We start from the raw sequence: 26,925 nt of genomic DNA, 5'->3' as shown, positions 1-26,925 counted from the left end.
GGGGGATTATGGGTAGCGAAGACAGCCATTGGTCTGCCGTGCATGTATGATGGGTGGCACCACAGCCCCAGTTATCCACCTTCATCAGCTCCAGGGGCACTACGTAAGAATAGCCTTTTAGGGCTGCTTCATGAAAGGTAAATTTATATTTTTCCCTCTGTGCTTATAGCCAGCCTCCAAGCAGAGGTTGGCATTAAAGGGCCTTTAGAGAGGGTAACCAGCCAGTACCATTTTATCAGGACAACAATAGCAGTACCAGAGATGAGTGCAGGTAACTTTAGGGGCAATTTCAGAGATTTTTTTTTTAACTGAGTGGTAGGTGCTTGGAATGAATTACCGGAGTAGTGGTAGAGGCTGGTAAAACAGGGACATTTAAAAGACTTAGATTGGCACATGGATGTAAGAAAAATGCAGGGTTATGTGTGTGGTAGGGAAGAGTGAGACTGGTGTGGAGAATATAGGAAAGGACAATGTCATGGGCCAATAGAGCTGGTTCTGTACTGTAGCGTTATATATTCTAGATAATAAATACACCTAGTGCAAAAAAGGAGTGACTTGCAATTGTTCAGGCTGTCCTTTTGTGATGTCAGAGAAGTCCCTGATTAATGTAACAAAGGGAGGTTCAAGAGCCTGATAGCTATTGGAAAGAGACTATTCTTGTACCCAGAGGTATTGATTTTCAGATTTCTGCATCTGCCCGAAGGTATCAGTGAAAGAGATTGTATCCTGGGTTATGGGTGTTCTTTATGATTTTGGCTGCCTTCTTGAGGATGGATTGGAGGTCAGAGCCTGTGATAGACCAGGCAACGTTTGCTTCATCCTGCAGTCTTCTACATTCCTGAGCATTTGAATTACCAAACCAGGTTGCGATGCAACCAGTTGGTATACTTTCCAATAGAATAAGTTTGAGACATTAACATCTCTGAGGACAATCATTCAAGAGGGTGAGCCCTCGCAAGGCATCAGGCCCTGATGACGTACCTGGAAGGGTTTTGAAAATCTGCGTCAATCAACAACCGGAGTGTTCATGGACATTGTCAACCTCTCATTGCTGCAGTCAGAGGTTCCCACCTGCTTCAAAAGGGCATCAATTATCCCGGTGTCCAAGAAAAGCAGAGTGAGCTGCCTCAACGACTATCACCCAATTGCACAAACTTCTACTGTGATGAAATGCTTTGAGAGGCTGGTCATGGCCAGAATTAACACGTACCTAAGCAAAGATCTGGACCAACTTCAATTTGCTTATCGTCACAATGGCTCCACAGCAGATGCAATATCACTGGCTCTTCACTCAGCTCTGGATCACCTCGAAAACTGCAGTTCATACATACGGCTGCTCTTCATTGACTACAGCTCCGTCTTCAATACCATTATTCCCTCAGTGCTGTTCAAGAAGCTACAAACTGCACCTCTGCACTCCCTCTTCAACTGGGTCCTTGACTTACTCATTTGAAGACCACAGTCAGTATGAATTGGAAACAACGTCTCCTCCTCACTGATTATCAACACAGGTGCACCTAAAGATGCATGCTTAGCTTACTGCTCTTCTCATTATACACCCATGACTGTGTGGCCAGGCACAATTCCAATGCTATCTACAAGTTTGCCGATGACACCATAGTTGTCAACAGAATCACAAACGGCAATGAAGAGGAGAACAGGAGGGAGATAGATCAGGTCATTGAGTGGTTCATGCCAACAATCTTGTGGTCAACATTAGCAAAACCAAGGAGATGATTATGGACTTCAGGAGGAAGTCAGGGGAAAACGATCCAGTTCTCATTGAGGGCTCAGCAGTGGAAAGGGTCAAGAACTTCAAATTCTTGGGTGTCAATATCTCCGAGGATCTGTCCTGGAGCCTCCATGTTGACGCAATCATGAAGAAGGCTCACCAGCGGCTATACTTTGTGAGGTGTTTGAGGAGATTCGGTATGTCACTGAAGAATCTCAAAAACTTCTACAGATGTACTGTGGAGAGCATTCTGGCTAGTTGCATCACTGCCTGGTCTGGAGGCACCAAATCTGAGGATGAGAAAAAAATCCAGAGGGTTGTTAACTCGGCCTGTGACATCACAGGCATCAATTTTCACTCCATCGAGGACAAGAGGTAGTGTCTTAAAAAAGCAGCCTCTATCCTCAAAGATCCTCACCAGCCAGGCTATGCCCTCTTCACTCTGCTACCAATAGGAAAAAGGTACAGGAGCCAGAGTTAGGTATCCAATTCTATCAGGACCTTTTTACTGACTAAAATTTGGCTTCTTTTGAACAATTCTAAGTTTAAACTATCTAAACATCATTTTTTTAGATATTTACAGATTAGGAGCTTTTTGAATTCCTTGGTATTGAGACGCCCTCAAGTTCTGGAATTAAATATGATGGAGATTTATAATTTTAAACCGAATCATAAAAAGTTGATACTGTATCAATTCTTTATGATTCATTATTGTTGTCAAGTAGTAATTCCCTGGACAAGACTAAGGAATTGTGGGAACAAGATTTTCAACAATTATTTTCTTTTGCTACATGGGATTCTATTTTGAAATTGGTAAATTCACCTTCTCTATTTGCCTGACACTCATTATTACAATTTAAAGTAGTAAATCGAGCCTACTTCTCCAAAGTTTAATTGGCTAAATTCTACCCTAATATTTCTTCAAAATATGACAGATTTAAGATTGAAGAAGGGCACACTGTTTTTGTCTTTTTCAATGTATTATAAGTTATTTGTAACCATGTGTAATAGTATATCTACTTTGTTGGATACTTATTATTATTACCCATGTCTTTCTTTTCTTCTTTGGCTTGGCTTCGCGGATGAAGATTTATGGAGGGGTAAATGTCCACGTCAGCTGCGCTCGTTTGTGGCTGACAAGTCCGATGCGGGACAGGCGGACACGGTTGCAGGGGAAAATTGGTGGGTTGGGGTTGGGTGTTGGGTTTTTCCTCCTTTGTCTTTTGTCAGTGAGGTGGGCTCTGGGGTCTTCTTCCAAGGAGGTTGCTGCCCGCCGAACTGTGAGGCGCCAAGATGCACGGTTGGAGGCGAGATCAGCCCACTGGCGATGGTCAATGGGGCAGGCACCAAGAGATTTCTTTAGGCAGTCCTCATACCTCTTCTTTGGTGCACCTCTGTCACGGCGGCCAGTGGAGAGCTCGCCATAGAACACAATCTTGGGAAGGCGATGGTCCTCCATTCTGGAGACGTGACCTACCCAGCGCAGTTGGATCTTCAGCAGCGTGGATTCGATGCTGTCGGCCTCTGCCATCTCGAGTACTTCGACGTTAGGGATGAAGTCGCTCCAATGAATGTTGAGGATGGAGCAGAGACAACGCTGGTGGAAGCGTTCTAGGAGCTGTAGATGATGCCGGTAGAGGACCCATGATTCGGAGCCGAACAGGAGTGTGGGTATGACAACGGCTCTGTATACGCTCATCTTTGTGAGGTTTTTCAGTTGGTTGTTTTTCCAGACTCTTTTGTGTAGTCTTCCAAAGGCATGTACAATTTATTTATAAAACAATAAAAATATTGAAAAAGAAAATAGAGGCATTGGTGTGCCTTCTTCACAATTACCTCAGTGTGCTGGCTCCAGGAGAGGTCTTCTGAAATATGGACTCCCAGGAACTTGAAGATTCTGTCCCTCTCCACCTCTGTCCCATCAATGCAGTCAGGTGCATGGCCCCTCAGCCCCTCCTTCATAAAATCAACAATAACCTCCCTGGTCTCAGTGACCTTGAAAGCACAGTTGTTGTTCTGGCACCACCCAACTAGATTCTCAATCTCCATCCTGCATTCTGACTCATCGCATACACATGGATTTGAGGGTTTAAAACAATTTGGCAATGAATGGATGTCAGGGAGCAGCATTAAAAAGGAGATTTGACATGAACAGAGGACTGGAAAAGAAAGACAGCACCCAGAGTAGAACAGACTAAGAGAATACAAGGAGGTCTAATGTAGCTTTAGACCAGTAAATCAGGTGCAAACATAAATAATTGTTACGATAATAGGATTGCAAAATGTCCCTGGTTACGAGACCTTCAGGAAAGAAGGTTAAGGAGGGGAGTGTCACTGCAGTGGATCAGGCAGCATCAATGAAAAGCGTTTCAGGTTGAATCCGTTAATCAGGAAAGGAGTGTGTTTGGAGGTACGGATTGAGGAGAATATTGCAGAGCATGTCCAGGTCCAGCAGGAAAGGTCATTGAGAACAAATTTGCACAGAGTTTAAAAGGTGCCAAGAGGACTGATAATGAGGGTCTTCTATCAGAACGTTGACAAGGTAAAGGGCAAAGAAGAAGTGCAGTTTCTTAAGTCTGATGAACTGGCACAAATGCATAAGGTATTACTGGAACTGTATCTGGAGCTAAGTTAGGTGAGTGGGGAAACACCTTGGGAGTAGAGACCCATGGCATGATAAAGTTTAGGTTATTCATGGGAAAGGACTGGGATCATCTTAAAGTGTCAATAATTGGCATCAGCTTTCAGCAGGCCAGAGGAACGAATGGCAGGCAAAATTACCATCTTGCAAAGTAAACACCACAGGTAAGGTCTGGTTACTTTCCTATGAAGAACAATGACAGTTAGAGCAAAGTCACAACAGGAAGAAAAATTCAGCCAAAATCCTTGAACGTATGATAGAATAAATGGGAAACCTGGCTAAATAGGGAAAGTCAAAGGGGAAGTGAAAAAAGGCAAAGAGAAAGAATGAAAATAAACGGGCAGCTAAAACAAAAAGGAACTAAAACTCTTCCACATGTTTGTAAATTGGTTGAAATAAATGGAAGACTGAAACAAGTTGGAAAACATCCATGCATGAAGGCAAAGGTATAAGATGAGGTGGTGAACGAACTGAATTCCTACTGTGGAGGATATTCTTTAAGAATTGCATACATACATGTTCATGAAAAAATGTGGGTTAAACAAAGCAACATATGACATGGAGGGAGGTTCTACGATTCATGACAAAGGGCTCAGGTCTGAAATATAGTTTACCTTTTCCTCTCTATGGATGTTGCATGACCTGCTGAGTTTCTCCACCACAGCTGTGTATTGCACTTAACCCTAGCATTAGCAGATTTTCTTTAACTCCATGGAGAGAGTTCATTTGGCCCATCAAGTTTATGGTGGCTTTCAGAGTGATCCTTTTACCAACCCCACTTCCCAACTCTATTCTAATTTATTTTCTCTTATATTCCCTCCTGAATGCAGATCAACTTTAACTGACAACCCCAAAGAAACAGATGTGTTGCAATTAAAACATCTATCTTGCAATCGACCTTTGTAATCATGATAATTTGCATCATAAAAATGAAGTACGCATACTAATGATTACAAAGAACATAGAACAATTCAGCAGCGATGCAGGCCCACGATGCCCAAGTTAAACTGAAACTCGACTGCTTGCACATGATCCACATACCTCATATTCATGTCCATCTCGAAGCCACTTAAACGTGACTATTGTATCTGCTTCCACCTCTACTCCTGGTAGCCCATTCCAGACACCAACCGCTTTCTGTGCAAAATATGAGCCCTGCATATCTATTCCCACCCCCAAATTTCACTTTAAACCCATGTCCTCTTGTATGTGACATTTTTATCCTGGGAAAAACTATTCTGACTCTCTATCCTATCAATTCCACCCATAATTTTATAAACTTCTATCAGGTCATGGCTCTGCCTCTAATGCCCCAAAGAAAACAACTCAAATTGATTCAACCTCTTCTTATCCATGCAAGACTCTTCTGTAACTTTTCCCAAACCGTTTACATCCTTTCTATAATGGGGCAACCAGATTGCACACAATATTCTAAGTGCAGCATAACTTCCTAACTTTTGCACTCTGTGATGTTCTCCCATTTTTCAGCTCATTTTATTTGAGTGGGACTGTCCCTTTAAGAGAACAGATTTAACAAACTGCCCGCAGGATTTGAAGTGACTCTGTAGCTAGCAGCAAGCTTTGAACATCATGTTCTGGATGCATTTGCAGAATCATCACTAAAGTCCTGGAGAAGCCTGGAGCAAAGATCATGTGACCAGATTCTTAAAAAGACAGTGCATCGTTTGTTCAAGAGGCCATTTTAAGGAAGCAACACAAGAGTAACGAGCTCTTCAACCTCCTTTGTGGGATTGAGAAACCCACTTTTCCTCCCATTAGTATAGAAGGATGAAAGACCACTTCGACTGATCCATAAAAAGGGTTTAAAAGTTGCAGAAGAAATTCTGCACTCTACTCGACTGACCCGCCAAAAGGATTCTAACTGTAGAAGAAGGTACATATCTAAAAAGGACATTTCTCTGAAGCACCTCAACAAGAGATCAACATTCTGCCACCCACAGTCCTTACACCCACTTCAGGAACTGCTAACTTCAACTTAAAGCATGTCTCACCCATCTTAAAGCCTGTGTGTCACATCCACTTAAAGTCTGCATGTCTCATCCGTCTTAAAGCCTGAGGGTCTGACCCAGCCAAACCCTGCATGTCACATCCACTCTAAGGCTTGTGTGTGCATCAATTTCAAACTCACGTGCCATCTCTGAATTTCTGAATCTGAGCTTCGAACTGCCTTCCGAGAAGTGGCTTGGGGTATTCCACACACATCAATATATTCATGTAGAGTTAGAATTTAAATTAGATAATTGAATATAAATTTAGTCAAGTTTAGATAAGTTAGTTAAATTAGAGTAGGTGTTATATAATCATTGACTAATAATTAAAAATATTATTTAAAATATAACACTGGACTCATTTTTAAATCGCTGCCGTCGTGTCCGTAATACACTCAGTGCCCTGCCCATTAGTCATGGTTCTCCAACAAGAATAACACCCTTCCACCACTATCCTCCATCTTCTATGGAATGTCAAATTCTAAAGCCAAGCAATCAATTCACTGTGGATCCAATGCATCTGCAGCTTCTCAATCTTGCTTTTATACGAGGAATCACCTAATACGTACTGTCAAAAGTGCAATTTTTGAGACATTCTTGAAATCTAATTAACCTTTCATCAAATTCCATCATATTCGCAGAATTTTAACACAAAGTAGAATTTTTCAAGTAGTCACAAAAAAAATAAATAAATGGGGGAATGAGTGACACTGTACTTTATTTCCCTTTTGCATCTGGAAACAAACCAGAGAAAATTTAACAGAATGGGCTGCCATATTCTATTTTAGAGTTAGTCGAGTGTACTGCAAGGGTTTACACCTTTCTGTGCCTCTTAGGTGCTTGGATTATCTCAAATCAATCAGTAAAGAAACAAATTACTACCCTGACTGTACTGGTAATTCCTGATTTTGTCAATCAGTATTTGACATTAAGTAAGAGTATGTTTTATTTAACTGAATTATACAAGGCCTTTTTATAGTGAAGAAATAAGTGAGTGTAAAGGCGGATATTCACTGCCTTTACATCGCTAAAAATTACCTCTATAAAATTTCCAAGGGCGGATCCAACATGCGAATCCTGATCGGTACAGTCAGAGGTGAAGCGCAGTCGCTCAATCTCCTCCATAAAGGCACTGCCGCTGCAAATGGCTGTAAAGGTGTGGGCTGACGACACCATCAGCCCATGACCCTGGAGCCACCACCAGAGCTCCCACTGTGATAGATGCTAGTGTTAAGGGCTCCTTCCTGCCACCTGGAAATGCCCTCTTCCCGTTCATCCTCTGCCCCCCGCTCTTTCACCGAGCTGGGCTGGAAGGAGGCAGACAATGGCGCAGCAGAGCCCGGCAGGGTGAACCTCTTTTGTTTTAATGCGGGATCAATGGCTGTCTTCATTATCCATAAATCCCCATGCAGCTGGAAGCACTCTGCATTTCCCAGAGCGGTTCCGGCTGCGAGGGGGTTTAAGAGTAACGAAGACAGCCATGTTTGACCTCACGCGATGGGCTGAGCTATTGCACCACTCACCCCACCTCCCTCAGCTCCAGAAGACGGCTCCCAATGCCGCTCTCCTTAAAAGCACGCTGGAGCAGCCTTATAGATCTTCTCCATAAAAGGTAAGCTGGCTTCAATGCAGCATCGCTCCATAAAAAAGGGCTACTGAAAAGAATGAAGACACAAACAGTCCTGATGCAAAGTCTTGACCGGAATTATTGATTATTCCTTCCCTCCCCCACCCCACTGATGCAGTGTGACCAGCTGAGTTCCTCCATACAGAAAAATAGCAATGGTCATGTAAATTGTAAGGTAATTAGATTAACTTATTGCCACTATAATTTAAAGGCAAAGGTTTTAAAAATAAACACAATAGCTTTATTGGACTTAGAATTGTTTTATGACACACAGAATTGAATTCATGAAGATGAAATGCATTTTAAATAAGAAAAAAAATCAACAAGGCGCATTTTTTTTTTTGGCTTCATAGACTGTGTCAAAGCTGCTAAAGCAAATCTGTCCAAAGTCCTATTTTCAACAGCACTCTATTTATCTGGAGCTGATAATATAGCCTATTTGTCATCAAATCAAGCCTATTGTCATCTTTTTAACACAACATTCTCTTCTAAGTAGTTATTTTCTTGTCAGTGCAGGGATCACTCTCTGACACTTGTAAGGGGAGTTTCTTTTTCATACATTTAATTGCGGTCATTGTTTAAGGATTACTGCATGCTATTGATAGTGAGAAGACCTGTGGGGCTCTTAGATAGAATGCTTAAATTGCATTAAAAACAAATAACTGATCCAATAGTATACCCTGTATTTGTACATTTCATTTTTGGGAAATATTTTTGGTGCTGATTTTCTTTGTATGTTCTCTTAAATTTCAAATCAAAAGCATTTCCAGTAAAGAATAGTGATCTTAATTCAAAAATATAGAAAATTATAGCAAGTTTTGTCTGAGTTAATGAAAATTACAAGAACTGATCTCAGTGTTTAAGGCACAGCGGCTGACGTGGACTTTTACCCCCTCCATAAATCTTCGTCCGCGAAGCCAAGCCAAAGAAGAAAGAAGAAAGAAGATACTTCACAGTAATCAGGGGAGATTACGTAAGAACATAAGAAATCGGACCAGACGTAGTCCATTTGGCCCTTTGTACTCATTCCACAATCACTCCAAATTATGATTCGGACATGGATCAGAATTTATTATCATCAACATGTCACAAAATTCATTGTTTTGCGGCAGTGATACAGGTGCAAATATAGCTGTGTATTTTTTAAAAATAAATAAATTAGAGCAAAAAAAGAAAGTGAGGTAGTGTCTGTGGTACATTGTCCATTCAGAAATCTAATGGCAAAGGGGAAAAGTTGTACCGTTGGGTGTTCATCTTCAGGCTCCTCTACCTCCTTCCTAATTGTAGCGGTGTGAAGAGGGCATGCCTGGGTGATGAGGGTCCTTGAGACACTACCTCTCGTAGATGTCCTTAATGGAGTGAAGACGCATATCCATGATGGTAATAGTCGAGTTTTCAACACTCTGTAGTTTTTCCTGTCCTGAACATTGGCACCTCCGCACCAGACAGTGATACAATTGATCAGAACGGTCTCCATGTAGAAATTTTCAAGAGTCTTTGGTGACATACCAAATCTCCTCAAACTCCTTATGAAGTACAGCCTCTGGCGAGCCTTCTTCGTGATTGCATTGACATGGAGGCCCCAGGATAGATGTTCAAGACATTGACACCCAGGAATTTAAAGTTCTTAATCCTTTCCTTTACACTTTCAATCAAAACTGATTTGTCTTCTCATAATTTCCCCCTCCTGAAGTTCACAATCAGTCCTTTAGTTTTGCTCACGTTGTTGTTGTGGCACCATTCAACTAGCTGATCTATCTCACTCTTGTACGCTTCCTCATTGCTGTATGTAATTCTGACCATGGTGTTAGCGGCAAATTTGTAGATGGCATTTGAATTGTGCCTGGCCACACAATCATGGGTGTAGAGCAAGTGGAGCAGTGGGCTAAGCACGTATCCTTGAGGTGCACCTGTGTTGATTGTCAATGAGGAGGAGACGTTGTTTCCAATTCGTACTGACTGTGGTCTTCCGATGAGGAAGTCAAGGATCCAGTTGCAGAGGGAGATGCAGAAGCCCAGATTTTGAAGCTTGTTGACCAGTACTGAGGGTATGATGGTGTTGAAAGCTGAACTGTAGTCGATGAAAAGCAGACTGATGTACGTGTTGCTATTGCCTAAGATGGTGATCCAGGGCTGAATGGAGAGTTAGTGAGATTGCATCTACTGTGGAGCGATTGTGGTGATAGGTGAATTGCAGTAGGTCTAGATCTTTACTTAGGTATGAGTTAATTTTGGCCATGTCCAACCTCTCAGAAGATTTCATCATTGCAGATGCAAGTGCTACTGGGTGATAGTCATTGAGACAGTTCATTTCTTGTACACCAGGATGATTGATGATGCCTTGTTGAAATAGATGGAAACTTTGAAGTGCAGCAATGAGAGACGGAAAATGTCTGTGAACACTTTGGCTAGTTTGTTGGCACAGATTTTCAATACCCTGCCAGGTATGCCTTAAGCCTTGCGGGGGTTCACCTTCTTGAAGGATGTTCTGATGTTGATCTCAGAGCCAGATATCACTGGAAAACAGAATGTTCTTGCGTTGATTCCTTCATATCCAGAAATGTGCCAATTTGTTTTGAATGAAACCAGTGACTGATCCTCCATAGGCTTCGGAGATTAATTCCAAAGATTCAGTACCTTCAAAGTTAAGAAATTTCTCCTCATTTCAACCAAAATGGCCTACCTCTTGCTTAAAAATTGTGAACATTCCTATATTTTGGTAGGAGTTTGAGGAGATTTGGTATGTCACTAAAGACTCTTGGAAATTTCTATAGCGGTACCATGGAGAGCATTCTGACTGGTTGCATCACTGATAGGTATGGAGGAATGCACAGCTGTGTCAACCTATATAAATCTATTCCAAAATCAATCTCACCCTTCCCTCCCTCACAGACCATACCCTCACTTGTCTAAGAGTCTCTTAAATGTCCCTATTGCATCTGCCTCAACATTTACTCTCAGCAGTGCATTCCAGGTAACCGTGTAAAAACCTACCTATAACGTCTTCCCTAAAACTTTCCTCTGGTGCCATCTGGTGTTGGCTATTGCAGCCCTGAGAGAAAGGTGATGGCTGCCCTCCCTATCTATGCCCCTCATAAACTCGTACACCTCCATTAAGTTGCTTCTCATCCTCTGTTGCTCCAAAGAGAAAGTCCTTAGCTTGCTCAGCCTTTCTTCATAAGACAGGTTTCCCAATCCAGGAAGTATTTCAGTAAATATCCTCTGCACCCTAACTAATGCTTCCACATCCTTCCTATAATGAGGCAACCAGAACTGAACACCATACTCCAAGTGTGGTCTAGCCAGAGCTGCAACATCTCCTCATGGCTCTCAAGCTCAATCCCTAACATCCCTAACTCACGAAGGTCAGCGTACCATACACCTTTTTAACCACCCTATTAACTTGTGCAGGAACCTTGAGGTCCATCCCTTTGTTTGAAACCTGTGCTGTCTGTAAGGAGTTTGTACTTTCTCCCCGTGACTGCATGGGTTTTTCCCAGGGGCTCCAGTTTCCTCCCACCATTCAAAATGTACTGGGGGTGTAGATTAATTGGGTGTAAATTGGGTGGCATGGACTCATGGGCCGAAATGGCCTGTCACCAGGCTGTATGACTAAATTTTTTTTAAAATTAAAATTTAAAATTTTTAAAAATACCAAATACTCTCTGTGTGAAATATTTGCCCCTCAGATCCTTTTTAAATCTCCTATCTCTCACCAGGTTTTAGACACTCCTACCTGCAAAACAGACTCTGGCTATCTACCCTATCCATGCTTCACATAATTTTATATACCTCTGTCATTGACCTCTCTGCTGCAAGAGGAGCTTGTCCAAGCTCTCCTTATAACACAGAACAAACTTTTGTCGCATTTAAAAACAACTTGGATGTCAGTTGACAAGCTGTGTCCTGCAGAACTATGGACCAGCCTTGGAAGGGGCAATTAAATTAGGTAGTTTGTTCTTGGCTGGCATAGATGCAATGGGCAGAATGGTCTCCTGTGTTCTAAATTACCTATCATTCTATGAAAAGTTATTAAATAAAAAAAAAATGGGACAATAGAGCAAGGTGAATGAGGCACAGAGAAACAAAAGGTTAGTCTGCTAAAGGTTGACATGGGAGCAGTATTATGAAAGGAAATACAACCATTGTCACATATTAGGGGAAAAAATAGCTGGAAATTCTGACAATCTGAAGCACTTGAATTAACTGGTGAAAGGTTGCAAGGTGCCTGGAAGAAAGATGGACTGCCATTATTCCAGCATATGTTAAACCACGTAGGAGCAGTGAATGCAGGAGGTCAAGGGCAGGGAAATACAGTGGATGGGGCCAATGCAGAATCATGGTTGTGGACAGAAAGGAAGAGCTCCAAAAATGGCTACCCAATATAATTTTGGATTCCCAATGTAGCACTGGCCACATCTTTAAAAGCAAATATGTTTTCAGAATTGAGAACCATCAAAATGGGTCATTTTAAAAAAAAGATTTCACTGTGTTAAAGAACTTGAAATTTTATCTTTAGTACAAAAATTTTAATTTATGCATGATTGTAATGACTTTTAAAATTATCCATGTGTGAAGGGAATACTGATAATGTCCTTTTTAAGAAAATATTGCGCTGGTTGAACCTATATGTTACATGGACATTCTCTGCAGCTGTGGTTAATTTACATTTCCCATTCAATAAGCAACTGATACATTTATTACAACACAGGCGTACGAATACAATGTATGTACATCTCACCTCAATAGTCCAGAACATAAGAATGTTTAAAAAAAACATTAATTGAAGAACCATTAATATCCTTTTGATTTACTTGTTACAGGTTGGAATTTGCTGAATGAAAGTAAACATTTGAAGCAGTTAATCTAATGTTTGAACCATTCTTCACTTAACAATTAAAATTAGAAAATGTTAAGCTAAGGATCTATCTATATCATGCATATAAATCTTGCCAAAATTTAACTGGCTTATAATTGATGTAACAAATGACAAAAGTAGTTTAAATAACGCAATAAAATGGCATCCCATAAAATTTAAAAACGGTGCATTTCTCAGTCGCTTTCCCAAAGGTTGCTAAGGCAAACTGATTCACAATTGTCTTCTTTGAATTTAATGTCTAATTTGCACATGAAATGCAAGACAAACAAGTTGGCAATTAAAGCAAAAATGTGTTACATAAAGAAAAGCCTTGAATCTACATTCCACCTTTCACAACCTCAAGCTGTCTAAAAGTGTTTGCAGCAAATTAAATACTTTTTGAATTTTAGTCACTGTTTTAATGAAGGAAACATGGTACAGCAAGCTCCCAAAAAAATAACATAGCAATGTTTTAGCAACAATGAGTGAATGATAAGTTTTGGATAGGATATCTGGAACTGGAGAGCAGAGACAAACAAAAGTGAAAGGTTTAAACTGTGATATCATAGGATGTGACGGAGATGGTGGTACCCCTCTCTGCAACTGAATTTTGGACTTCTTGACGAAAAGACCACAGTCTACAGTATGATAGCAAAATCTCCAGTCCCATCACGCTGAGCACAGGTGCAATTTCAGTGCACAGCCCACTATGGTTCATGCTGCTGATTCATGACTGAACTGCCAGATTAATTTCAAACAGAATTATCAACTTTGTGGATGATTAAACAGTAGATGGCCTCATTGGCTACGACAATGAGGCAGCTTACAGCGAGGAGGTTGGAATGGTGTGAGAACAACCTGTATCTCAGTATGGACAAGACGAAAGAGATGATTGTGGATTTCAGGAGAACTAAGGTCGACAATTCTCCTACATCAATGGTTCCTTAGTGAAGAGCACAAAGTTCCTCGGTGTGGATATGAAGAACAAATTATTCTGGACCAAAAATACCTCATTAGTCAGGAAGGCGCAGGAGCCCCTACACTTCCTAAGGAGTTGAGGAGAGCAAGGCTACTGGCCACCATATTGACAACTTTTTACTGGAGCACAATTGAGAATGTCTTGTCTGGCTGCATCTTTATGGTATCTTATGGTAGCTGGAAAGCATCGGACCATAAGTCAATACAGAGGATTATCAATGGGGCCGAGATCACTGGGGTTTCTCTTTCCTCTGTTGATGACATTTACCAGGAATGTTGTTTAAATAGGGCTCAAAGAATTACAGAAGACCCTTTCTATCCAGCATACAGTATCTTTGACTCATTCCTATAAGAAGAAGGTATAGGAGATTCAAAAACAGGACTGGGAGGCTGGGAAATAGCTTCTTCCCACAGGCTGTGAGATTGATGAACAGTATCCTGTAACCGAGTAAATATCGAATATATATATATAAATGTGTGTGTGTGTGTGTATGTATGTATGTATCTGTACAGGTACACGATCCTTTATCCGGAACCCTTGGGGGACAGGGTGTTCTGAATTTTGGATTTTTTCCAGATTTCGGAAAGCCAGATTTAAGCCCACCCGAATTGTGCTGCTGTATCCACCCCACCCACTTCCAGTAGCCCTGCTGTCTTCCCTCACCCGCCCGACTCGCGCTGCCGGTCCCTCGCCCACCTGACTCACGCTGCCCATTCCCCCCTCACCCGCCCGACTCACGCTGCTGGTCTCCTGGCTGCCCGACTCGCGCTGCGGTCTCTTTCCCGCCTGACTCGCGCTACCAGTCTATCCCCTCACCCGCCCAACTCGCGCTGCCGGTCTCCCCCCGTCGCCCACCCGACTCGTGCTGCCGGTCCCTCGCCCACCTGACTCGCACTTCCGGTCTCCCCCCTCGCCCGCCCGACTCACGCTGCCGGTCTCTTGGCTGCCCGACTCACGCTGCCGGTCTCTTGGCTGCCCGACTCACGCTGCCGGTCTCTTTCCCGCCCGACTCGCACTGCCAGTCTCCCCCCTCGCCCACCCAAATAGCACTGCCAGTCTCCTCCCCCTCGCCCGCCCGACTCATGCTGCCGGTCTCTCGCCCGTCCAATTCGTGTTGCTGCCTCTCTCCCCACTTGCCGGATTTTGGAGCTTTCCGAATTTTAGATGTCCAGATAAAGGATATATAATATGTATATATAATATATATCTTCACACCAAACAGTTAATCAGAGTGCTTAATGAGATCTGTGAACAATATAAACAAAATGGTTACCAATGTCTGATTTGCATTAAGAATACTTTATATGGATAAAGTAAAATCAGTAATTAATCAATTAGGTATCAAAATTATCCATTTATTTAGGCTAGAGCTGTCATCTCTAGTTATGAATTAGAGGAAATATTTCGGGAATGCATCATCAAGTCTCCCAACTCCATTCATTCTCCTCCCCGACCCGACCCGACTCCATCATCTTCTTTCTATTATCTGCTTGCCCCAGAATCACTCTTCCTCTTACCTGTACACTGGTTAACTCCTCCTCTACATTTCAAGTTTTAATGCAGGGTCTCAATCTGATATGTTGACTTTTCCAATCCCCCACAGATGCTCTCTGATTCCCTGAGCACCTCCAGCAGCTTGTTTTTTGCATCAGGAAGGACCTTTGGACAGTAGAAATGACCCAGACTTCCACAGGTGGCAACCCAGATACTGGTCCTATTTAACTGCAACAAATCAAGGCTAATTCATCAGGGAGAATGGTCAGAAGGTTCACCATGGTGATTGACTGGACCAGTCATTGAGTGATTAACTGGTGCCTGTTGTGTGCGAGGGGAAAGCATATCTTGGAGCAATCAGAGAATAACCTGCAAGGGCACCACATGAAATCTAAAGTTGAGAAGCTGACAAGCAAGACAAATAGAGAACAGGTATGATTTTGGAACCTTATGAAAAATGTGACATTATCCACTTTGGAAGTAAAATGAAAAAAAAAAATGTTACAGTACAAAATGTTTTGGGAGTCCTAGTGCAAAAAATAACATCAGGTACATCAACTAATTAATTGCATTAATGGTTCTATTCCAAGGTATGGAGTATAATGGAAGTTATGATGTAATTTTACACAACACTCATGTGATCACACCAGGAGTATGGCTTACAGTTTTGCTTTTCAATATTAAATGAAGGATATACTTGCACCAAAGGTGGTGCCTGAGAAGGTGCACTATGGTAATTCATGGAATGAAAGAACTGATGTGTGAAAAATAAACTGAGTGGATTTGATGGTACTAATTGTAGAATAGATGGGTGAGGGGTGATCCTTATTGAAACTTACCAGATTCTGACAGGATTGACAGAGCGGAGGCTGAGGGGATACTTTCTGAAATGCAGGTATCTGGAACTAGCAGACATAATTTCAGAGCAAATCCTTTCCCATTTCAGATTGAGATGAAGGAAACTTTAGTCTTTCAAAGCATAATTAATCTCTAGAATTCTCGAGCCCAGGGAGCTGTGACAGGGATAGGAAGACAATAAAAGAACATGGTGCAGCAGAGAATATTTTCACATCAAGGAAAAATTGGCTGGCTAACATGAAACAGTGATGTAAAAATTGATTTCTTTTTCTGGTTACCAATTTGAGTGGCATATTCCAGAGATTACCATCACCTTTTTAAAAATAAAACTATTGATGGTTTGCTAAATTTGCTGATGACCCAAAGATGGGCAAGAGAATAAATTGTGAAGCAAACACAAGATACAAGTAGGTTCAGTTAATGAGCAAAGATCTGGCAAATGTAAGTGGGAAATGTAAGTGCCTAGTTTGGCAGGAAAAACACAAAGTAAACCTCCTGCCTAAATAGTGAAAGACTGCAGAACTCTGAGATGTAGAGGAACCTGGGTGTCTTCGTACATGATTTGCAAAAGATTACTATGCAGGTACAATTAATTAGGAAGTCAACAGGGTTATTGTTAATTGCTGAGGGATTAAATGCAAAATTAGAAAGGTTCTGGTCACCTTGTTAAGGAAGGATGTTAATGAATTCAGAGAAGGTTTATTAGACTAAAACCTAGAATGATAGGGTTGTCTGATAGGGATTAAAGCTAGATCCGTGGGAGAGAATTTGTCTGAAATCTCTAGGATCCTGACAACCTTTGAAAGGATGAACGTGAAGAATTTTCCTCTGAAGGGAGAATCTGGAACAATCATTAGTGAATTAAATCATCTCAAGATTACTTATAGTAACTCCAGACTGATGCACGCAAGCAGTCTGAAATAAGGTTTAAAAAAAAAAAACACCCTGAGGTTTATGAATCATTCATTCCCTTTCATACTGCCACACCTTCTAGGAAGCGGGTAAACTTACTGGACATGCAGTTCCCGGAAAGCCGTTTGCACTGGACCATGATTTACCTGGTTCATCTGGATTTCTTGGATCTAAGGAGGGTCCCACCTCCAGTGGTGACATCACAAGTGACATATTATGTACTCTCATGGCAGTGAAATCATTGTGGGATTAAAAGCGGACAATGTATAAAAGACTGTGGGAAAGTCTACCACAGTGGGCTTCAGACTGTTCAAACTTAGGAAGACCCCACAGACCAGGTTGTCATTATTTCCTAAACGTAGAGTACAAGAACTATTTACTTCACCTTGAATTAGATATTATGAGTAATCTTGAGATGATTTAAAGCAGAGGTATGCGCTGACCTGTGAAATATTACTGTGCCGTTATACCAGTGCATTAAATCATCTCAAGGTTATTTATAATACCACCAGACTGATGCACGCAAGCAGGCACTAATGTCACTAATGGTACCTGGTAGAGCTGGTTGAGCATTCACACTGCCACAAAATGATTAACAAGTTCACTCGGCCGGGTCCTGATTCTACCCCCCCAAACCCCCCAATATGGGTCAGAGCCTGGTTGATTTTTACTCGCCTCCTCGAATGGGACCTTTCACACGGCCAGATTACCCGCTAAATTGGCCAGTTCAACCCACTTTATTTGGCTGTGTAAAAGAGGCTTCAGAAAATGGTGGAAGCAGAGTCTTTAAATAACTTTAACGCGGAAGTGGATATGTAATTAATCTTCTTCTTTGGCTTGGCTTCGCGGACGAAGATTTATGGAGGGGGTAAATGTCCACGTCAGCTGCAGACTCGTTTGTGGCTGACAAGTCCGATGCGGGACAGGCAGACACGGTTGCAGCGGTAAGAGGTAAAAGGCTACCATGGGTGGATGGGAATGTGGAATTAATATACAAGCAGATCAGTCATTTTCTTATCATAGAGTAGATTTGATGAGCCCCATTTGGTCTTTTCCTGGCTTCTAACTTGTAGGTTCAACAGTATTATTATAATATTTAACTTGTATACAGTAATTCAAAGTATTTATACAATTCTGAACCATAAACACCAAAAGGTTCACTGATAAATTCCTGTGAAGGCAATGGGTTTCTATTATTTCTTTCAAATTTTAACTTCACTTTGTCAAGTCTAGTTCTTCTAGCTCATTTATTTAAAAGTGAGAAGTAAAAAGAATCTACAATTATAGATAATCCTTGGGAATTTTCCATGTCAGTGATGAATTGGGCAATGGGGAAGCAGCATGGGAGTGACAGATGGTTTGTTTCTATCAACAGAGAGCATTCTCTTGGTAAAAATATTCTGACCCGGCACACATCATTGCCAGACAAAGGCTAGTTTCATGAGGAAATCTTCCATGCAGCATCAGTTTGTCAGGTGCCAAGTGGTCTTCTGACCATTGGGAATGCCACACACAATGCTGGCAAAGGGCAGAAAGTGAAAACTGGGAGTTCTTTATCAAAACTTAAAATAGGTTACATGTAGATTGTCCCTTTTCTGTCTCCCCTTCATATTGACCATATCTCAAGGCAAAAGCAGGTTTAAATATTGTCTAACTGATGGTTGGCTGACAGATTTGGGAAATATCTAAAAATATACTCAGCTAATGTGGGCATTTCAGGAATACCAGAGTTTCTTCTGAATGTTTAAAGAGCGGGGTCTGCCTCTTCCAACCCACCCCCAACCCCAGCTCACCAACAACCAATCATACAGCGACTAACTTCCACCCCCACCTCTGTCTCTCTTCCTGGGCATCCCTCCATCTCCTCACTGAGAGATGTTATTATTCATAGGAAAACTTTCTCCTCCAGCTTTATCGGCAACCCCATCAGATAGAGAGTGACAAATCTAAGGCCTCAAAATCAGGGCTTCATTCACTATTTAGGTAGTGAGATTCTTCAGCACTCCTCTGTTCATGTCCACAACTCATGTCAAACTGTCATTCAATTTTTTAACTAGTTTAGTTTGTCACCCACTAAAAAAAGATAAGAAAGTCCTTTGAGGTTAAATACATTTATTTTTATGATCTTAAATGTACATAAATACTTTGAATTTTCCTGAGGACATGAAATTGATGGAGTGAGAGATAACAGAGTCTGTGGAAGGAGTAGGTTTGATGGAGCAAATTGCCTTTTCTTGACATGTGATTTGATTTCATTATATTTGGAATAGTTTAAGTCAGCGTCAAAACTTCATAGCATGGAAACCCCACCAAAGTAAATAAAGCACAGGGCAGAAGAGACAATGAATCAAGAAATAATAATTAGATTAAATAAAAAACACTGAAAAGGAAATTGTGTGCTTAATTAAAAACAAAAGACAATAACATATTGGTTTAGGCACAACAAGTATTTTTAAAAATATGTGGAAATATGTGAAATAATCCTATTAATGGAGAGTTAACAAATGAAGTGCACCTTTCATGTTCATCTTAGTCCTTATTAAACTAAGATTTGATCCATTGTTTGTTTCAGTTTTAGATTTGTAATAAAGTGTAAAACTCATTCAACCCCATTCACTTCTTCATCCGGTCTCCTTCATTCCAGTACTGTTCAGTTTGCATTTCTGTGAGCCGGGAGATCGTGCGCTGAAATGCGAATATTTCTTCTGCTCCAGAAAAAATTGAAAGGTCTTCTAATTTCTGCATGATCGAACAATGTGACAAAAATGGGAGAAAATCAGTGCTCATGCTATTGGTGGGATCCAATTAAGTACAGTAAAATCCCCGGTATCTGGCACCTACGGGGATTGGTAGAAGCCGGAGAAGTGAATTTGCCGGTTTCTTGAGATTGCGTGTTGCGTGATTGGAAAACTAACAACTGGGGGGGCATCAATTTTACCTATTTATTTTCCACAATTTTTTTTGCTGGTTGCTTGAGGCTGCCGGGTGCTTGAATTCTGGATTACGGGGATTTTACTGTAAAATAGTAAGTTGGTTTATTGCAATACTGATTATTCTTTCAAAGTACTGCAGCACATTCAGCTAATTGATAACATGCTAATGGACATAACACCCGCAATTAAGACTTTGTGTTGGAAATGAGGAAAACTCTACACTCTTCTTTCAATAACACTTCAAATCTGAACAGTCAGAGGGGACCGGAATTTAATGCCTTTTCTTTCTGAACGGATACATCTGTACTACTTGCATTAATGGTCCCTAGTAAGCATCAACACTTTTGAGATGAGAGTGCCAAATTCATCTAAATAGTCCATAGTTACAATGTCAAGTAGAAAACTGGGCAGATACCAGACTGACACAGCTTTAGTGTTTGCAGTATCAAGAGGGAGAAGAGAGAAAGAAGCACTGAAGATATGAGTGAGAATATTAACAATTCCTGCACCCACTTGAGAGTTGTACCTTCCATTCCTCATTCTTCCCAAGCAAAGCACATCACTACACTCTATAACTTAAAATTCAAATATCTTACATTTCTCAATATCACCATCCAGTGTATTCCTCTGTGAAATCTATCACCATGCCCCTTACTGATTAACTTGTGCTTAAATTTTGTATAAACCATTAATACAGATAAAGAAATACAGGGCTCCTCGCTCTGACTCTTGGGAAAGCCGAAAATACACTTCCCTCATTCTAATTTACAACAGTTTGCTCTCCATTTCCTGATCTTAAGATAAAATTTTTACTCAATTTCCTCTTTCATTCTAATGAACTGTGTTTTTCATTATTAGAAAAACAACTAACTAAATATGGAAATAGCAAATAAATTAATTTAAAACAATGAATGAAGATTGTGACATGACCACTCCCATTCTTTACTGGGAATCCACTGATGATACAGAAGCAAATTTTGCCAAACTAATGAAACTATTGCACAGTAGCTTGGCTTCAAGTACCATCCTGAATTCATGCAAAAAAAGTGGAGAGGGGCAAATTCTAAGCTGCTTGACCATGGTGTCACCGGAGCAGAGTTGCTCTGGTACTTGAGAAAAGAAGAACTATAAACAAAACTACTCACCTGATTTAATCCCAGGTCATCTACGAACACTCTGGCCTCATCTTCATGAATACCATGATCCTTTTGAACAAATATATTCTCCGATGGCATTGCAGCTAAGCAAATAACTCTGACCTTTAAGAATGCAAGACATTGAAAGCATGTTTTACAAGTCAACAGAACTGAAAGGCTTCCAACTGATTTTAAGACATCAGATGTACAACATTAAATTATTGCCAGTGTCTGATTGATTATTCCAAGTAAACAAAAGCTGTTTTCCATAAGTAAGTGTTTGTCAGGAAGTCATTGTTCATAATCAGGACCTAAGCCCGACCTAGACCAAAATTCAATGCTCAATCCTAATTATTCTTGAGGAATACAACAGGTTAAGCAGCATCAGTGAGAGAAAAAGAATGGTTGGCATTTTAAGCCAAAACTCCCATTTATGCTGTTTGACTTCAGATTCCAACATCTGCAGTCTCCTGTGTGTCTTGTGACAGATTATGCTGTGTTTGTATTGGATATAGATATGATTTTGGGAGATAAATTGCGGCAGTATGTTTTTGGTGTAGATCACATACAAACACTTTAAAACAGATCTTATTTAAAATACTGGAGCTCTGCTCATGCTAGACAGGCTGGTGCCAAGAGCCTTTGCAAAACCTTTGGAGAGTGCCCAAGAGGCTTCACTAATGGATTGTTGTTTACAAAAAGACAACAGATGAAAGAACTCATGGAGCCACAGGCTGTCTAGAGGGGAAATTGCTGTTCTAAGAGGGTCATGATGTTTTGCAAGCAGAGAGAGTCAAACAGGCTTTTTCTCAGAGAGAGAGAGAGAGAGATCAGTTCAGCAGTTTGACAGTCAGCAGCAACAGCTGGGACTGGAACATGACAAGCTGGCAAGCTTGTGGAAAACCCCATTTGGAAGACGGGTTGTGACTGCTTAGTTCAGCCTGGTCAAAGCCCTTGTGGTTCATGCAAGAGGAGAAGACTGGCTGCCTAATGTTTTACTTGAAATAAGAGAAACAAAAAAAGAACTCTTGGTGTCCTGAGCGAAAGAGGTTATCATCTGGAAAACCCTGATGAGGCAAGTTTATTCAGCAGTTGTGGGTGTCCAGCGAACGACAAATCTCCCTTTCTGAAAACCACAAGGACCTTCCTGAGCAGTAAACATTTACCTTTCAAGTACCTGGTGAACTTCATAAATGTTAAATTCTATGCACAGTATAAGAATTGCCTGCAACTAGTAAACTTGGAGGAATGAGAAGTGAGATTGGACTGTGAATCAAAGAACTTTTCTGGACTTACACGTACATTACATACACGTGCACTTAGAATTAGAAGGAGGCAATAGTGATAAGCTAAAGTGTGATTCTGTTTTCATGTTTAAAGATAGTGAAAACAACTTTTGTTTAAGTAACCATTTGTCTTGGTGAATATCTATTGCTGCTGGGTTTTGGGGTCCTCTGGGCTCGTTACAGTCTCCTAATTATTCAGAATCCTGCTGGATTATTGTGGATGCATTGCAAAAGTCGACCACTTTGGTAGGTGGTTGTGGAATTGCAAGCAGGACTGTCTGGATAAAGTTGGAAGGATTCCTCCCCCGAGGAGGTAAACCCATTAGGTTCTTACACTAATCCAGTTGTTTTGGGGTCATAAATACCAATGACTAGTTTACTTTGTTGCAATTTCACATTACAGTAAAAGTCCTAAAATCCAGGCTACTCACGGACTGGATTGGTCTGGATTTTCGGATTCTCAAGCAGTACTTTTAAAATTCAAATTTAAGGAGATTAAACAGGTAAATTTTGATAGTTTATTAACATACATTTTTCATATAAAATACAAAGTACAAAAAATAAATTAATTTTTTTTTACATTTCCGCAATTTCTGCATAGTCGCTTCTTGCCATTGTGCATCTCTAGCGGATACGCACGCGGACACTGATGCATACAAAAACCTAAAGTTTTAATCAAGTCCCAATTATTGCATCCAGGTTTATCGCATCCAGATTTTTGGACTTTTATTGTATTAACTAAATTTCATAAGGCTTCTCTGGAGTTAACACCAGGTCATGATAAGCAACAAGGCTAGAAATTTTCCTCCTTCATTTCCAAAGTGATGAACAGACCAGCTAGCAAAGCTGAAACCCAGAGGAAAAAGAATGGGAATTTCCTAAATTGAACCTAATAATGTCTTGCAAAAGAATTGTGTCTGGGCAATTGCAATTTTTAATACTTGGAAATGCAAAACTCACTCTTGAAAATACAATGGGTATCGTTAAAATTACATCCTTCATCTTTCTTCTTTGCTCTTGCACTTTATTTCAAGATAAAAATTTGCTCATGATTCTAGAATCAAAGATCTAGATAATCATGGTGTTTCACCAAAAGTATTTCCAGAGACAATCAAATGAAATCCAACCTTATGATCATAAAAGGTGTCAATAAGAGTAATGAAGCGCCGCGCTTGAGTCTTCTTTGCTAAAGTTATCATTGGGATATTCCTGATGAATACTGTGTCAAAATGTTTAGCAATTTCCAGGTAGTCGCTCGCTCCAAGGGGCTATAATTTAAAAACAGAAGTATATGATAAGATTATTTTTCATTCTTTGTTTGCAGCTTTATCCCCACCTCACATGCAGGCCTATTTTTGTGCTTGGCTTGTAAGAACATCATAAATAGGACCAGGGGTAGGCCATCAGGCCTGTGTAGCCCCCTCTGCCATTTAATAAAACATTGGGAAATCTGGGCCTGGACTCAGCTCCATTTACCTGCCTTTTCCCCATAAGCCCCAATTCTCCTATGATATAAAAATCTATCTGTCTTAAATATATTTAATGAGTCGTCTCCTCTGTTTCCCTGGGCACAGAATTCCACAGAGTTGCTACGCTCACTCTCTCTCTCTCTCTCTCTAAAATTCAATCATTCTGTAATCACTTCTACTGAGAGGAGCCCTAACTACACATTCATTAATTTTACCTGTCTCATTGACTAGATCTCAGATAATATGTTCCCTTGCAGGTTTAATAACATGCTGGCGTTCCAGTCTTACATGCATCAGATATTTACAGGTTTAATGCTTTTGCCATAGAACCATAAAACATTACAGCACAGAAACAGGCCTCTTCAGCCCTTCTAGCCGGTGCCATACCATTTATTTTGCCTAGTCTCATTGACCTGCACCCAGTCTATAGCCCTCCATATCTCTCCCATCCATGGACCTATCCAAATTCCTCTTTTTTTAATTTTTTTTTTCATACTGTGAACCATATCAATCAAAATACATACAAACATTTCCCTCTTAAATATACACAGTGGCATTTTCTCCCCTTTTTTCCCTCCCCCCCCCCCTCCAAACCCATTAAATGTTCAACATATACAATACAATAAAACCATTAAACAATGTCATCACACAATGAAAAATAAACAAGAAAAATGTGTCATCTACTTTTACACACTGGATCAAGTCATTTTGTCTTCTTATCATTTTAGGGGGTGGAGGCAAGCCCTCTCTGTTATGTTCTATGTACGGTTCCCAAATTTGTTCAAATAATGTGACTTTATTTTTTAAATTATATGTTATTTTTTCCAATGGAATACATTTATTCATTTCCATGTGTCATTGCTGTACTCTCAGACTCTCTTCTGATTTCCAAGTTGACATAATACATTTTTTTGTTACAGCTAAGGCTATCAGAATAAATCTTTTTTGCACTTCATCCAGTTTGAGGCCTAATTCTTTAGTTCTTGTATTACTTAGAAGAAAGATCTCTTGATTTTTTTGGTTTTATCTTAAATGTTAAAATTGAGCCCACATTTACCAATTAAGCTGGAAGCTATTTCCACACCCACCACTCTGTCTGAAGTTCCACCTCATGTTTTCCCCTAAACTTTTCCCCTTTCATCCTAAGATCATGTCCTCTGGTTTGTATAGTATTTCACTTTCCCTCAGTGGAAAAAATCCTATTTACTCTGTCTCTCCTCCTCATAATTTTAAATAACTCTATCAAATCTCCCATCATTTTTCTATGCTCCAGGGAAAAAAGTCCGAGTTTAACATATCCCTGTAACTCAGTTCCTCAAGTCCGGGCAACATTCAGTAAATCTTCTCTGCACTCTTTCTATCTAATTGATATCTTTCCTGTAGTTAGGTGAACCAAAATTGCACACAATACTCCAAATTAGGCCTCACCAATGTTTTATACAACTTTTCATAATATCCCAATGCCTGTACTCAATATTTTGATTTATGAAGGCCAATATGCCAAAAACTCTCTTTATTCCCTATCCAACTGTGATGCCTCTTTCAGGGAATTATGTATCTGTATTCCTAGATCCCTCTGTTCTACTGCACTCCTCAGTGCTCTATCATTTCCCAAGTATGTTTTCTTGTTTTGTCCTTCCAAAATGCCACACCTCACACTTGTCTGTATTAAATTCCATCTGCCATTTTCAGCCCTCTGCAAGTTTTGAAAACCTTCTTCACTGACCACACGCCTCCAATCTTAGTGTCATCTACAAACTTGCTGATCCAATTTACCATATTATCATCCAGATCATTGATATAGATGACAAACAATGGTCCCAGCACCGATTCCTGAAGCACACCACTATTCACAGGCCTCCAATCTGAGAAGCAACCATCCACCACTACGCTCTGGGTTCTCCCATCCAGCCACTGTCAAATCTAGTTCACTACTACGCCATGAATACCTGCTGTCTAAACCTTTCTGACTAACCTCCCATGCGGGGCCTTTTGGGAAAGGCTTTACTAAAGTCCATGTAGATAATATCCACAGCCTTTCCTTTGTCAACTCTCCTGGTAACCTCCTTGAAAAACTCTCTAAGGTTGGATAAACACGACCTACCACACACAAAGGCATGTTGACTATCCCTAATCAGTTCATGGCTGTCACACAGGCCTGTACAGTCATAGACCCCATCCTGCCAACGATGGCAGTTCACAATCTCGTATGCCTGTACATGTCCTCCTTTTCTCTATGACTGTATGTACAAGCCCACGTCATTACCCCCCCGCACCTATAGAACTAAATGATTCATTCATATTACAATGTCAATAACAATAACACACATTAACATTAAGGAAATGAAAAAGAGTACAAGTAATTTTTAAAATCGAATGGCTTCCGGGTCAGTGCTCATTCTTGACTTTCCTTGATCGGGATCAGCGCGGGAGAGAGGGAGCCGCAGCAGGGAATGGTAGAACAATCACCTCCATGCACCTATGTAGTGCATGTATGGCTGCCAAATCTTCCGAAAGGTGCTGTATTTGTTTCTCAGATTATGTTATTTTCTCCAGGGGAATGCAATTTTGCATTTTCTTGTTCCATTGCTCGATACTAAGAATAAAGTCGGACTTCCAATTCATCGCAATGCACTTCCTGGCCACTGCCAATGCGATTAATACAAATTGGATTTGAAATTTGGACAGCTTCATTGTAAGCCTTATACCCAATATATTTCCCATAAGTCTGGATCCTGAGGGTACTGTTTACCTATAATTTTCTCCAGGACTTGGCCTAGATCCACCCAAAAGGGCCTCACCTTGGTACATGACCAGGTTGCACGCACGAATGTCCTGGTTGCGACTCCACACCTAAAGCATTGATCTGGGAGTTCTGGTTTTGATCTATTGATTTTCTGTGGCGTTATGTACAATTGATGCAAAAAGTTATACTGGGCCAGCCTGTACCTTGCATTAATGACCGTGGTCATACTTTTGGAGCCTTTTTTT

The 26,925-nt window shown here is 40.7% G+C and overlaps 1 protein-coding gene and 1 long non-coding RNA gene across 4 annotated transcripts in view; one reads left to right on the top strand and one right to left on the bottom strand.

Annotated features, from left to right (window-relative positions):
* The first annotated feature begins 652 nt into the window (after positions 1-652).
* Positions 653-26,925, top strand: part of LOC138737067 (uncharacterized) — a 77,039-nt gene continuing 50,766 nt past the window's right edge. The window contains exons 1-2 of the long non-coding RNA XR_011340751.1: positions 653-703; positions 15,450-15,772. This is a non-coding gene — a long non-coding RNA (uncharacterized lncRNA). The remainder of the gene's footprint in view (positions 704-15,449; positions 15,773-26,925) is intronic.
* afg1lb (AFG1 like ATPase b) overlaps positions 19,206-26,925 on the bottom strand; it is a 175,888-nt gene continuing 168,168 nt past the window's right edge. Inside the window, exons 11-13 of one of the 3 annotated variants that reach the window (XM_069887519.1) lie at positions 23,593-23,733; positions 21,189-21,302; positions 19,206-19,849 (exon numbers count right to left, since the gene is read on the bottom strand). In XM_069887519.1, coding sequence (XP_069743620.1) covers positions 19,724-19,849; positions 21,189-21,302; positions 23,593-23,733 — 381 coding nt within the window. In that variant the 3' untranslated portion in view covers positions 19,206-19,723. Of the gene's footprint in view, positions 19,850-21,188; positions 21,303-23,592; positions 23,734-26,925 lie in introns of those variants that run through there. The other 2 variants (XM_069887520.1, XR_011340749.1) reach the window with 2 other exon arrangements.

This window comes from Narcine bancroftii, chromosome 6, assembly GCF_036971445.1.
Source record: "Narcine bancroftii isolate sNarBan1 chromosome 6, sNarBan1.hap1, whole genome shotgun sequence".
Lineage (NCBI taxonomy): Eukaryota > Metazoa > Chordata > Chondrichthyes > Torpediniformes > Narcinidae > Narcine > Narcine bancroftii.
Note: the sequence above shows the minus strand (reverse complement) of the source record. Positions and strands in the feature narration are given on the sequence as shown.